At 32.5% G+C, this 15401-nt stretch overlaps 1 protein-coding gene across 1 annotated transcript; it reads right to left on the bottom strand.

Moving 5' to 3' along the window:
- Positions 1-6378: 6378 nt before the first annotated feature.
- On the bottom strand, positions 6379-10377 carry LOC127719296 (ankyrin repeat domain-containing protein 17-like). The gene is given in 4 exon segments (XM_052225309.1): positions 6379-7713; positions 7716-8142; positions 8226-9574; positions 9878-10377. Coding segments are annotated over 4 exon segments (2829 nt in total). The 5' UTR covers positions 10120-10377; the 3' UTR covers positions 6379-6902.
- Between the last annotated feature and the right edge of the window lie 5024 nt (positions 10378-15401).

The following is a 15401-nucleotide window of genomic DNA, read 5'->3' as shown; positions in this document are numbered from 1 at the left end:
GTTGTAAGCAAGTATCAGGCAAATGTATTTTTGAAAATTCAAAACTTGTTATATAGATATAGGAAGATGTGGTATGAGTGTTATGCTCTTTATATAGTTAAGAAAATTTGTCTTGAATGTCTAGAATAAGTTATTATTCTTGAAAATAGTGAAATTCTAACTACAAAATATATTGAGAGAAATAGATATTTTGTTGTATATTTATTTTCAAAATTGAATGTTTTTGAAACTATTTATTTTTTATACCTATTGGTATTGGTATACAATATTGGTACTTTAACTTAATATTTAGATTATATTTATTATTAAGTCAGAAAGATTAGTTAGATTGACTACTATCTTATCTCCAGTATATTCTGGACTGATTCAGCAAATTCTGATTTGCTCTCTGTTAGTTGTTCAGGGAACTACTTGTTTGTGCCAACACTTTGAATATGCTATAGTTACATCCTCGAAGAGCCGAGGAGCGTAATTAGTAGAATGGACTCTCATCCAAGTATAACTTGGAATATGAAGGATGAGAGTCATTCTAGTAATGGAGCCTGAGGCTCAAGAGGATGTAACAATTTACCCACCCAGTTTGGAGGGTACTGTTTGCCCATCCCAATTGTTTTGGTTGCACAAACAAACTTTGAATCATGATTGGCACAGGTAATAGCCGCAGTATTTATAGCTAGGTATAGCTACGTCATACCCATAGGTCAAGGATTTTGACCTCTTTTAAATGAGATGCCTCGTTGTACATCGGGAAATGAATGCTATAGTTACATCCTCTTGAGCCTCAGGCTCCATTACTAGAATGACTCTCATCCTTCATATTCCAAGTTATACTTGGATGAGAGTCCATTCTTGTTCTAAATAACTGATCATGAAATGTTATAAAAGTCTCAAAGACATTTGGAGTTTGACTCAATGCAGTTTATGTTTTGTCTTGTAATCCCATTTCTATTGTTATCTTGATCTTTGAGCTATTTGCCACAAATGAATTGCATTGAAAAATATTATTAATAGAAAAAAAAGAAGAAACCAAAGGGAAGTCCTTTTTGGTGTAAAACCGTCTGTATCTATGAACAAGTCTATAGTTCTTGTTTTTTTTGAAAAGTTAAGTTTCAGTTTCATCAACAGGCTAACACAAAGTTTCACAAACTTGTTCCAAATATCAGATCATGAAAGGTCATAAAAGTATCAGACTTTTGGAGTTTGACTCAATACAGTTTATGTATTGTCTTGTAATCCCATTTTGATTGTTACCTTGATCCTTGAACTATTCACAAAAAAACAAACTGCAATGAAAAATATTATAAATAGAAAAAAAGAAGAAACTAAAGTGAAGGTCCTTTTTGAAGTAAATCTGGCTGCATCTATGAACAGGTCTATATGTTATGTTGTTTTTGAAAAGTTAAGTTTCAGCTTCATAAACAGGCTGACATAAAGTTTCACAAACCTTGTTTAATATATATTTAAAGTTTACCATTTACAATCACGGGAATTGTCCCAAATGTTTGTCTTTGGAACAATTTTTAATTGACGCTATATTTAAAGTCTGATTCCAGTGCTTGTGATAGGCATTTTTAAAACCACTTATATTAAGCTTGCGTCATTTGAAAAGTTATTTTAATAGATTATGCGAATTTCAGAACATACGATTTGCAAACAAATTTGTCCTGCTTTCTGTGTTTTTGTTGACAACTTAATATGTAACGATTGGATGTTAAAGATATATCGTTTCCTCTTAATTGTTCCTTTTTAAAGTTGTTAACGACTTATGTTTTCTTTTAGATTGTGATATTTAAATCAATTTGTTTAGTTTTACATATATCTTGCAGGTTATTGCGAGCCTTTATACCTCAACTTGTAAATTTGCATGATATTTGCTGATACTTTTGTATCTATTTTGAGTTCTTGTCTTTCTTTTTGCTTATATACGTTGTCTATATTCCATTTTGTGTTTCTTTGTTGAAACAGTTATTTGTTTTATAGTGATTAAGATTATATTTTACCCATAATGTCTATTGTCTTGCTCACACATTGTTGTCACTATAATGGAATTTTATGCGACTTTCATACTAATGAGAGGTTTAGCTAGCTATAAAACCAGGTTTAATCCACCATTTTCTACATAAGGAAATGCCTGTGTCAAGTCAGGAATATGACTGTTGTTTTCCATTCGTTAAATGTGTTTGAGCTTTTGATTTTTCATTTTACAAAAGACTTTCCGTTTTGAATTTCCATTGGAGTTTGGTATTTTTGATATTTTACAATTTATAAGGAACATTGAGGTATGATTTAGCAACATCTGACCAGCAGTTCTAGAGGAAAAGATATTATGTAAGTTGACGGAGACAACGACGACGGACGCTTGATGATTGCTTGATGATTGCTATAGCTCACGATAGCCCTTTGGGTCAGATGATCCTAGAACAACACCTGTTCGTATTTTACACCACTTTCTCTGTGATGTGGAAATCCAAAAACGAACCTTAAAATCGGGCGGAAAAAAAGGCGGAAAGACATTTATAACTAAACTAAAGTTATCGGCGGTCCACTTATCACGGAACCTGTCATAAATTAGATACATCGTCAGCAGTTTTCCTTTGTCCAAACATTATCAAAGAAGTAGTCGTCAACGTATTGCAATGATGGTTTCTTTTCAATTGATTCACTAGTTCATTGTGTCTAAACTACCCCGGCAGAAAATGTTTGATCTCAATAGTATCTAGTCCGGTACGGTGACGGGCAATCAACAGACAGAGAAAAGGTAGAATTTCTCTTATTTATTTGTTTTTTTTATGATACTGAAGAATATAAAATTGAGAATGGAAATGGGGAATATGTCAAAGAGACAACAATCAGACCAAAGAGCAGATAACAGCCGAAGTTAACCAATGGATCTTCAACGCAGTGAGAAAATTCCTCAACCGGAGGTGGTCCTCAGCTGGCCTCTACATAAAATTGTGTACTGGTTCAGTACACATATGAATATTTTCGATTATGAGATGTAATATTTTCTACAACCGCTTTAGATTAATGGAGAAATATGTAAAAACACATCAAAATGGTGAATCGAGTGAACCTTGCCGCGAATTTGTTTAATTTCTTTTTAAATTGAGCACATTGTACGGAAAGAAAAGAACGGAAAAAAAAGATATTAACACAGAGGTTGCATGACTAATTGCTATAAGCACCTCAATATTGTATTTCTGTGCATGGGACGAAAGAAATGGGTCATGTCAATATGAAAGGACCCTGTTTGGTCAATGTTGTTTACTACATAAGGACCCGGTTTTGTCTCAGTATAGGACCCGGTTTTGTTTTGTTTTGAAACCACAAAATTATGAATTTACGTTAACACGGATCTGAACATTGCCCGTCGGAAGAAATTAAATAATTATGTGAGTCAAAAAGATGTTAATATTTTTATGAAGATGTTATTACAATACAAACATGTCTTGTTAAAATATATTTTAAACGGAACTTTTCGAAATACGGAGTAGTCATTTTTCGAATGCTATACGTATACCTTATTGAACTTATCTTCGAACTAAGTTTAAATGGAAATAAATACTTTATAACATGTACTTACATTAATTCCTTATGATGTTTGTTTGTTGATGTAAAAATAAGAAGATGTGGAATGATTGTCTAACCATATCAATATAGATAGTATGCTTTACTATACTATACGCTATGTTTAAAATACATTTACTCATTTATTCATTCAATGACGGATAGTGAGAGACAAACTTACAAAGTACGCAAATTCTAAACTTTCCTATTAGAATCGAAATAATTCTATTACGCCATGCTCTATGGTCATTTTAAAATGGGCAGGCATTATATTTGTCAATGTTTTATACCTTGTTAACGCTTGGTTTAAAAATATTAACAAATATAATGCCTACCTATGTTATAATGAGCATAGAGCATGGTACGGAAGAATTATTTCTTTTTATAAATAAAAATTGATTTGCAACATTATATATCTTCGTCTTCTTTAGAACAACCTAAGTGGCAATTTAGCCCGTGAAATATGACAATGAGATAACTTTCCATCAGAGACCACATGACGTGTAAGTTAACAAATATAGGTTACTGTATGGCATCCAACAATGAGAAACGCCCATACGACATAGCAAACTCAAAAAGGGCCCGAAATGAAAATGTAAAAAACAAAAACAAACGGGAAAACTAACGACCTGATTTATGTACATAATAAAAAACGAAAAACAAATATGATATACAGCAACAAAAGAAAACCACCGATTTACAAGCTCCAGGATTCGGTCCTGGCACACACAGAATGGCGGGGTTGAACGTGTTAGCGCACACCCCCCCCCCCCAAAAAAAAATAAAACAAAAGAAATAAAAACTGGTTTAACAGCACAACATAAAAACAAACTATAAAAATCAGTTAGTTGAAATTTTTTAACTAATTTAATTACAGAGCCTCTATAGTTAATGTGCGATATGTCTCTGTTTTTCTTCTTTATTCAATTTTGTGATGGTTTACGATATAGTTACATTATATATGGCGGATCAAGGGGGAGTAGAGGGAGTAGGCCCCCCTTTGTCGGTGACTAGAAATAATAATTCTATTATGTTTTTCACAATTAATATATTATTTTTTATTTAGCAAAAGTTGGTAAAAAAAGTTTCCCTTGCTACGCTCGGCGATATAAAATTCGTTTTATGAATACGCCTTAAATCTTCGGTTCAGCCTTGCATATTGACAATTTTTAAATTGATCATCTTGTTTAAATTATAGAACATTTGTCAATAACGGTAATCATTACACAATGAAGAGATAAAACACCGTTTATTTATAAAATTACTGCAATTTTTTTTATGGCCTGAGACTATTATACTAATTTAAGTACTAATACTATACTATACTAATATATAAGTTGTAACAAGGAGGGATAAAAAGGTTTTTAACCCATTATTATTGTGATCCTTTGCGCCGCATGGGAAAACCCTTTTTAGGGCGATCCTGCATGCATATGCATTTGTCTTATTCTTTTGCTTTATAATGAACATTTAGTTTAAGAATATTTACTTTCAAATTATCATATGCCTCCCCCTTTATTTAGAGCGGAACATCAAGATAACCATCGTGATGTCCCAAAAATTGACATATCAGATTGCGTCCTTCAATTTTCAAGGCCGTACACTATCTAAGTTTGAACACTTAAGTGCCAGTCTTTGTAAGAATCAGGCAATTTCGAAAAAAAAATCTAAACATGGCCCCAAAAAAACCCACCAACCTAACCATCCTAATTTAAAGTTACCCTCATTCTGAGTTAAAAATGGTATGTCTTTCGTTTCTACATAGATATGAGAAGATGTGGTATGAGTGCCAATGAGACAACCTTCCATCCAAGTCAAAATTTATAAAAGTAGACCATTATAGGTCAAAGTACAGTCTTCAACACGGAGCCTTGGCACGCAAATAGTTTTTTTAATATAAATTATGTAGATTTAAGTGCCAATCTGCCTAAGAATCAGGCAGTGGTGAAAACATGACAAACATGAACCCACTCATGTTTACATCAGTTTATGTTCAAAATGTATAATAGTGCACGAAACTAACATTCGTCTCATTCTCCTGTTATGGTAATTCAAGATATAATTTGGTTGAAATGCACAAAAAAATTAATATTAAGAAGAGCTAACTCTGTAATTTGCTATCATTCTAACCAAAATGTATCTACAAATTTCTTGAATTACCAGGCACTTAAATCTACATAATTTATATTAAAAAAACTATTTGCGTTACAAAACCTTCATCTCTTTTTAAATTCTCCGTTAAAGTATTAGTTTTTTTTTTATATACAAAACCAAATTGAAATTAGCTTTGTTATAATAAAGCAGGAATTAAAGTGTTGAAGGATTCAAATAAGTTATAAGTTATCCTCTGAAAGAAATTGTTTTTCAACTATCCCTCAAACTCCTGTTGAACGCTAGATTACAATTTCAGTAGTTGTCGTTTGTTTATGTGGTTCATAAGTGTTTCTCGTTTCTCGTTTTTTATATAGATTAGACGGTTGGTTTTCCCGTTTGAATGGTTTTACACTAGTAATTATTTTTGGAGCCCTTTATAGCTTGCTGTTCCGTGTGAGCCAAGGCTCCGTGTTGAAGACCGTACTTTGGCCTATAATGGTTTACTTTTACAAATTGTGACTTGGATGGAGAGTTGTCTCATTGGCACTCATACCACATCTTCTTATATCTATATTCTTCAATATCATTAAAACAACAAATCAATAACAGCAATTCTAACTTTTCTCTGTCTGTTGATTGTCCGTCACCGTACCGGACATTATATTTTATTGAGTCCAAACATTTTTGTCGGGGTAGTTTAGACACAGTGTAGTTTAAGATCTTGCAAGATGATTAAACACTTTACTACTGTTTAAAAACAATTTGATGATATTGAAATATATTTCTGCTGTATCAAGATGAATCTGCTGTTAAAAGTTGATACAACGGTTTTTGTCTTCGTATTTTCAAACTTGCATTTCATTGCATTTGATAAGAGAGTAATACTTTAAAGTAATACGCACTGTCTTTTCTAATATAAATGCGATTCCGGCTGCTCTTTGATCTGTTATAAAGTATCAAGAAGGAGAACACTTTCATACATTACTTATAGTGTGTTCCATGATTATTTTGGCGATTCTAACAGAAAATAAGATCCAGTAATACCAAAGTCTTGCTTCTTTCTGCTTTTGTTTAGAATGTTCAAATATTAAAGCTGCTATATCTGGGTGACCATATTCGCTAGCTATTTGTTCGGGTGATAACATCAATACTTCCGCATCATTTTTATTCTTTATAGCTTTCGTTGTGTAATCTGCGCCTTTCTCCAATAATACTTTTACAATATCTATATGCCCTTCATATCAAGCTTCAGATAAAGGAGATACACAACTCCAATTACATAAATTGATTTCTGCCTTTTTTTCCAGTAACAAGTTTACTACATCTATATGATTATTCTTACAAGCAATAAACAGAGGAGATATTTCATCATCTGAACACTTATTAATGTCTGCCTTGTTGTCCAGTAACAGCTTTACTATATCAACTTGATTATTATGGCAAGCAATAAACAACGGAGTTGTTTGATTATCTGTTCCCTTATCTATGACTGCTTTCTTGTCCAGTAACATTTTTACTATATGTACATTATTATTCTGGCAAGCAATAAACAGTGGAGATGTTCCCTCATTTGTGCACTTATTTATATCTGCCTTGTTGTCAAGTAACAGCTTTACTTTATGTACATTGTTATTCTTACAAGCAATAAACAGTGGAGATGTTCCCTCATCTGTGCACTTATTAATGTCTGCCTTGTTGTCAAGTATCAGCTTTACTATATCAGCTTGATTATTATGGCAAGCAATAAACAGGGGAGTAATTTCATTAACTGAACCCTTATTTATGTCTACTTTCTTGCCCAGTAACATTTTTACTATATGTATATGATTTTTCTGGCAAGCGATAAAAAGTGGAGATAATCCATTATGTGTACACTTATTTATGTCTGCTCCGTTTTCACGCAACATCTTTACTATATGTATATAATTATATTGGCAAGCAAGAAATAATGGAGATGCCCCATTATCTATACACTTATTAACGTCCGCTTTGTTGTCCAGTAACATTTTTACTATATTTTTGTATCCTTCTTGACAAGAAATAATCAGTGGAGATGTTCCAAAATATCTACACTTATTAAATTTGCCTTGTTATCAAGTAACAGCTTAACTGCTTCTTTGTGATTGTTTTGACAAGCAATAATCAAGGGAGATGTTTCATCTTCTGCACACTTATTTATGTCTGCCTTGTTGTCCAGAAACATCTTGATTATATTAACATGATTATTCTGACAAGCAATAAACAGGGGAGATGTTCCATTATCTGTACACTTGTTAATGTCTGCCTTGTGGTTAAGTAAAATATCTACTGTATCAACATGACCGTTGTGACAAGCACTACACAGGGGAGATGTTTCATTATCTGTACACTTATTAATGTCTGCCTTGTGGTTCAATAGAATATCTACTGTATCAACATTGCCATTCTGACAAGCAGCAAACAAGGGAGATGTTCCATCATTTGCACACTTATTTATGTCTGCTTCGTTATCAATTTACATTTTTACTATATCTGAATGGTTTTTCATACAAGCAAGAAACAATGGGATGTCCAATTATCTTTACACTTATGTACATCTGCTTTGCTGTCCAATATCAGCTGTATTATATCTATGTGACCATTTTGACAAGCAATACATAATGAAGATGCTCCTGTATCTGTACGCTTATTTATATCTGCCTTGTTGTCCAGTAACAACTTTACTATATCTAAATGATTGTTCTGGCTAGCAATAATCAGTGGAGATGTTCCATTATTTGCACACTTATTTATATCTGCGTTTTTGTCCAGTAACAACTTTGCTATATCAACATGGTTATTCTGACTAGCAAATAACAGTGGAGATATATCTTTATCTGTATACTTATTTATGTCTGCCTTGCTATCGAGTAACAATTTAACTATGTTTCTATACCCTTCTTGACAAGATATAGTCAGTGGAGATACTCCGTCATGTCTACATATATTAACGTTTGCTTTGTTTTCTAGTAACATCCTTACTACAAACTCATGATTATTCAAACAAGCAATAAATAAGGCAGATGTACCATCATCTGTACATTTATTTATGTCTGCCTTGTTCTCAAGTAACATACTTACTATAGTTTTATATCCTCCTTTACAAGACGCAATCAGTGGAGATTCACCTGTTACTTGACACTTATTGATATCCGCCTTGTTGTCCAGTAACAACTTCCCAATATCCTCATGATTAAACTCACAAGCAATCAGCAGGGGAGATGTTTCCGTAACTGTGCATTCATTAATGTCTGCATTGTTGTCTAGTAAAATCCTGACTATATCTATCAATCCATTTTGACAAGCAATGAATAGTGGAGTTACTCCTTCATCTCCATGCTTATTAATGTGTGTATTGTTTTCCACTAAAATGTTTACTATATCTATATGTCCTGTTTGACAAGCAATACACAGCGGAGATAATCCTACAGCTATTAAATTATTAATGTCTGCCTTGTGGTCAAGTAACATATTTACTATATTAGTATGTCCGTTTTGACAAGCAACATACAGTGGATGTATTCCACCGTCTGCACACTTATTAATGTCTGCATTGTTGTTCAATAATAGCTCCACTATATCTGTATATCCCTTCTCACAAGCCCCAATCAGTGGAGATTCTCCTGTCTTTATAACCTTATTAACATCTGCTTTGTTTTCAAGTAATATATTTACAATATCTATATATCCGTTCTGACAAGCAAGAAAAAGTGGACATATTACACCTTCTGAGCACTTATTAGTATCTGCCTTGTTGTTCAATAAAATCTTAGCTATTTCAATATGTCCCTCTTGGGATGATGCATGTAGAGGACTCACACCATTGTATGTACAGAGGTTCACGTCAACATCATGATATAGACACCATTTAGTGAAACGAATATCACCGTTAAAGCTACAATATAACAGAACTGTACCTTTGAAATCGATATCATAGGTTTGTGCTAATTGACTCTGGAATGCTATATGAAGTGCATTCACATAACGAAAAAACAGTTGTCGAAACTTTGGTATGACCATATTTTTATTATTGAACACAGGAAAAAGTCTGCAATCAATCCAGTCAGCAATCATTCTTTCAATGTACATTTGATGGTATTTAGGTGGAACAATAGTAATGAAGCTGTCCATGTCGTCTCTTTTTTCAAATAAAAATCTTTCCATAATAAAATGACTTTTTGCATTTTTGATAACACACTTAATCATTTTTTCCCCAAAATAATAGGACAAAAAATCAAATAGTTTATCATGGATTGTTTTGTATACACCATGTTCTTTCTTGATGAATGTGCGTTCAAGCGAATTAAGTTCATCCAATAATATTAACCTTGATGTTCCTTTATCTAGTTTACATGCCTCACATATGTTCTCTATAACATTTTTCAAAGCTGTACCTATCTCATCTGTTAACACACCCTCTACCAAACAATTGTTAGACATTACACATAATGCCAAGGCACAGTATTTACTGAAAAGTCCGTTTTTCCTCAGTTGTTCTATCTCTGCTTCATAAACTGAAAATGGATTTTTGAAGAAATCTCTATTATCAAGTTCAGGATTATCATGATTCAATTTGCACAGAAGTGGAAAACAATCATATCTATCACAATATTTGATTATTTCCGATGCTTCTGATTCAAGATATAATTCTGCTATTAATAGTTTTTCTGTTTGTGACAGGCACAACTCATCTGATAACAAATTACAAACGTTGGTTCTGAACAATTTAAAAAAATCAAATTTTTCATCTTTGAACACTTGTAATCGACAGGCTACAATGATTTTTGTTAGTTTATTTTTAATGATCTCTTCAACAAGTTTAATTACCGGTTCCCAGCTGTTCAGGTCAGATTGGTTTATAGAATATGTTCCACAAAAGTCATCAATAACAAATAATGTCTTCTGATCGGGGTTGTAAAATTTAACAATGTCATGTGGATTGGTTACCAGTAGTGCATCATACCCTTCATCCTTCATTTTCAAAACCACATGTCAGAGAGTTACTGTCTTTCCAACACCAGAAATAGCTGTGATAGTTACGCAACTACTTTCATGAACACTTTCTAGCACATATTGTGCAGCTCTGGTCTCTATAAAATTAATACCTTTCGTCTGCCACTGATCCAATATCTTATTGTGTTTATCTAAAAAATAAAAAAGTCACAAATGAATAAATGGTCAATTGAATTAGAATTAAATTTATTTTATAGAAATGATTACTATTTAGCATCATTGACCAGACGCGTCTGGTGCAGTACAATTGGTTCGTTTCATGTTATTATGTAAGCAATAACCACAACAAATAAACATCGCAAAAAGGGTCGATCTGCCTCCCCGTTATATCATACACGTAGGAAAAATGGTTTACTTTTTACAAATTGTGACTTGGATGGAAAGTTGTCTCATTGGCACTCATACCACAATTTCTTATATCTATATATAGGAGAGGATTAAAACAGGCGATAAATATCAAATGGAAACTATCTGTTTTCTGAATCAAAAAAAACTTGAATCCTTTACTTACAAACTTGCCACACATCAATATAATTGAAGTAAATAAAGGACTGCAAACTTCATTTGTGTTTCATCGAACAGATGATGTTTCTATTTAGAGATCCTAATCCGATTTAAACTTCAGTTAATCAGGAAATCATCTTTCCTGTCTAACTTAAATGGTAAATTGCAGTAAAATTGCATGTTGTAATAGAGATCAGTGGCACACACATTTCTGAGAAGAGCGGTTCAAAAAGGTCCTAGGATAACTGGAGAAAAAGATATACGATACAAGTCGAAATAAGTGAGCATTGCGTCCTGTAAAACAATTTTGCCGCAATATAGGTGTATGTCCTTACATCTTATGTTCCAAGGTACCGTTGAATTGTCTAGTTGCTTTGTTCTTAGCTCTTTACATTCCTCCTCCATATTTGGACCACCAAGTCGTTTTACAGCCTAGGAAATTGAAAAAATAACACACTGTAAGTTTTTGATAGACAATAAGAACCCAATACATACAGGATAATAATGGACTTGTGAGTGTTTTTGTGTTCAACTGAAATGCGTTTATTTCATTAAATTAAAACTTTCTGCTGTAAATTAAACAAGATATGCATAAGTTTTTTTTAATGATGGATATATCAGCTTATTACATGGACTGTGTTGCAAATAAAACATTATGTGTGCTTAAACACTGTCATTTTTTTGACGCCCTGAACTGTACAGACCGAAATGTCTCGAGTAAACAGAGTTATCTATACATTTACCACCAAGGGACTCAATATTTAACATTAGGATACTATTCCAGACACAGTTAAAGTAGTAAAATTTTACTATGTATTATCAATTCAAATCATCGAAAAAGACTGTATGGTTTTTTAGAATATATTTCTAGGCTCAATAAGCAAGGAGGATATATCAAAGATAAAAATGGGTCTTGATATACTAGTACCGGTATTGATACTCTAAACAACGAGTCAGTGCTCCGTAATTAGGTCATTTGGATGTACGGTTATATGCCGATAATATTCGAACGACGTGTCCCTAGTGTCCCATCACAGGTCATCTTTCATAGAAATGAAGGACAAAACAAGTATCATTTCATCGAGAACTGGCGAATTGAGTATCAATATCTGTACTGTAATATTACAAGTCACGTCAGACAAGACCGTGAATGTGTGAAATATTTTTGTTTTTCGGAAATTGTTTTGTTATAAACAATGCCGTAAGTTTTCTGAATGAAATTGTTACCCATTTTTCAGGTCGGTGCCATTTATTACTGGCTGATATGAAATTTTTCTCATGTTGAAGGCCTTAAGGTTGCCTTTAATTGCTTACATCAACTTCATTTTATCTTTAGTGGATAGTTGTCTCATTGCCAATTATCCTACATCTCCTTGTTTTTATATATCGAAAATTCGTTATATGTCTAGTCACAATGACATAAGAAGAAACAAATGAGACAGTGATCGTATAAATCTTGTTTATAACTATCGCTGTCAATCATGTGAAATCTAGTTTGCTAGGCACAGATAGGCTTGTTCGATTTTCTACCATATAGAGACAGGACTTAATTCCAAAACATAAATGAAACAACTAAATTTGTAAATAATGTCATGAATTTTTTTTCTTATTGATATATACAATCAATGTTATAAAAATGGCATTGTTACCAGAACAATGTTTGAACCATGAACAACAGTAGACCACACGTTAGTATAAAGGGTGCACACATAATGAATGTTTACATGCTGACAATAAAACCGAACTCACACGTACTGCACACCCCAGTATATTGCAAGGAAAACATCTGAAAACCGAATAAGCAAAGTATCCAGAAAAGAAATTATGCTCAGTAAATCCGTGTAAATATGAACTATTTATTTTCATTTTTTTTCTGTTCGAAGAAATCCCCCAAATTAATTGCAGAAAATTACACCTTAAATAATATGTCCGCTTTATTTCAACATACTATTCTGGTGTCTTTTTATATAAATTATACAAAAAGGCTGATAAGCATATATCTTAAAATATTCAAAACCCATAAAAAGATGCTCTATCAATGTTATTCGGGAAAACTGTTTGTAGTTATGTACATGTTTATTTTATTCATAACGATTTTCAAAGTGACACACAAAACAAGTCCTGTTGTATTTGTTAACACTTGTAAAATCATGATCAGTCTTTTACCAGTATTTCATTGAATATAAATAAAAAAGGTATAAAGCTTTTAATTTTAATTTTGGAGGCATCATACCTGTCGGAATAGGACGAAATTAATAAAAATCAATGTAGCTGAAATATTTGGTAATATATCATTAAATAGTTAAAAACATTGATGAATAACATCTTTCGCATTCTTTTCATTTTAAGTGAATTTCGTACAACAAAATACCACGTGTCACTATACAAGTGTAACCAGAAATGGTTAAAGGAGTTAAGGTCTATACCAATAACATGAAAATATAGGCAGGGACTAAAACGCCGGTTATACTTAATATAATGAGGGCAACTTTAGGTAAGTGTGTGTACCACGTTTCAACGTAATGTTGTCTCTATTTGAACATCACAAATTAAAATACTGGCCACCTAGTATACTGTCCTTAAAAGGATGTGTGACTGTCAAGTAATTTGACCAAATTGGTAAGCTTAAAAAAAACATTACTAAATCACAACCAAGTATTAGAAGATGGGATACAAAACACCATTACCAATACTGTGTATTAAGAGAGGAAAGATTTTCCATTAATATCTGCTAATTCAACCGCTATCTACAGCTAGTGCAAATAAGTGACAATAATCAATGTTGAAGTCACTTGTTCTACTCTCACAATACGCTGCATACTTTCAATATACTTTGCAGTAAAAAAAAAAAATTTACGTCGTTTATAATGTTCGAACCAGTTCTATGTGTTAATGTAATCTTCACCTAAGCTAATACATTATGTTCTCATCCCGCTAATATCATCACAAGCAGTAGTAAAGGACACATAATTGATCTTTCCATCTTCAAAATGAGCTAGCTGGTTTCTGTAATATTTGATTCTTGCTAAGTCAGCTGTTGGTGTCGTATCAGTTCTCGGTGGTAAGTGATCGTATCCACCGGTATGTTGAGATAAGTTTGTTAGGTTCCTGAGTAATGCTGCCATTAAAGTAACATCAAACGTCTTAGAAATTGGTGAACCTGTAAATGCAATGTGTTTCTACAAGTTTTCATATTTACAAATCAATATGAACAGGTTTAAACATATCTTAGTACTTCAGTTGATGAATTTCAGATGCTTGATGAATTAAAAACCATTTATAAATTGATTTTAAATGATGACACATAACAGGATGAAGTGAGATCAATCAGAATGTTTTAAACACGAAAGACTCATGTTTTTTTAACTAGATATGAATACAAGGAGATTTGAGGTAAACGTCATAAAAAAATAACCAAAATAAATCTTCAGGACCAAAAACCGTTTGCAACAATAGAAAAATGATCGCACACTATGTCAAGCTCTACATTGTCCTCAGGCTTTCAAAACTGTGACTAAATAAAAGAAATCATTGAAAGTCCGTTGGCTTCAATTTATCTTATCAAATCAGGAAAAAAAACTAAATTAAAAGTTTTCATGATATATTTCATCTGTTTTGAAAATATAAACTCAAAATAAAAACAAAAAGATTGCATACAATAGTGAAAGCATATTTATTTTACACATTTCTGGCATCGGATAGCATTCTTCCATGGTAAGTATTCCATCAGAAGATGACTGCATGTAAAATTTAGACACATGGACGGAACAACGCCTTTGCATTTTAGTTCTAAATGATAACTTTACCAATATCCAATCGATTCTCTGTCCGTTAAAACTGTTCTTCGTTCGATTAAAATACATTACCAATATAGAAAAAGTCACGTTGCAAGTTTGAGTATTATGGCAGCTGGATTCTTTGTTTTTTAGATGTCAGATAGATGTCTCAGCAAAATATTACAAGACATACATATATTCTTTTATTAATATCAGAAATATGAAAAATCAAAATAAAACCACAATAAAGTATCTTTTACGTACCATTACTGGGAAACAGTAATTTCCATTGAGCTGCAGAAATGACACGCTTTAATTTCAAGTCTTTCAATTTTGAATATTCCCTTTTAACAGAGGCATCTAAGCAAGAAGGATGAAATTCTTTATCGAATAATGCTCGTACAGCCCTCGGTGAAATTCCATTCAACA

The sequence above is a fragment of the Mytilus californianus genome, unplaced genomic scaffold (genome assembly GCF_021869535.1).
Source record: "Mytilus californianus isolate M0D057914Y unplaced genomic scaffold, xbMytCali1.0.p SCAF_11, whole genome shotgun sequence".
Classification (NCBI taxonomy): Eukaryota; Metazoa; Mollusca; class Bivalvia; order Mytilida; family Mytilidae; genus Mytilus; species Mytilus californianus.
This window is presented reverse-complemented; position numbering and strand designations above follow the sequence as displayed.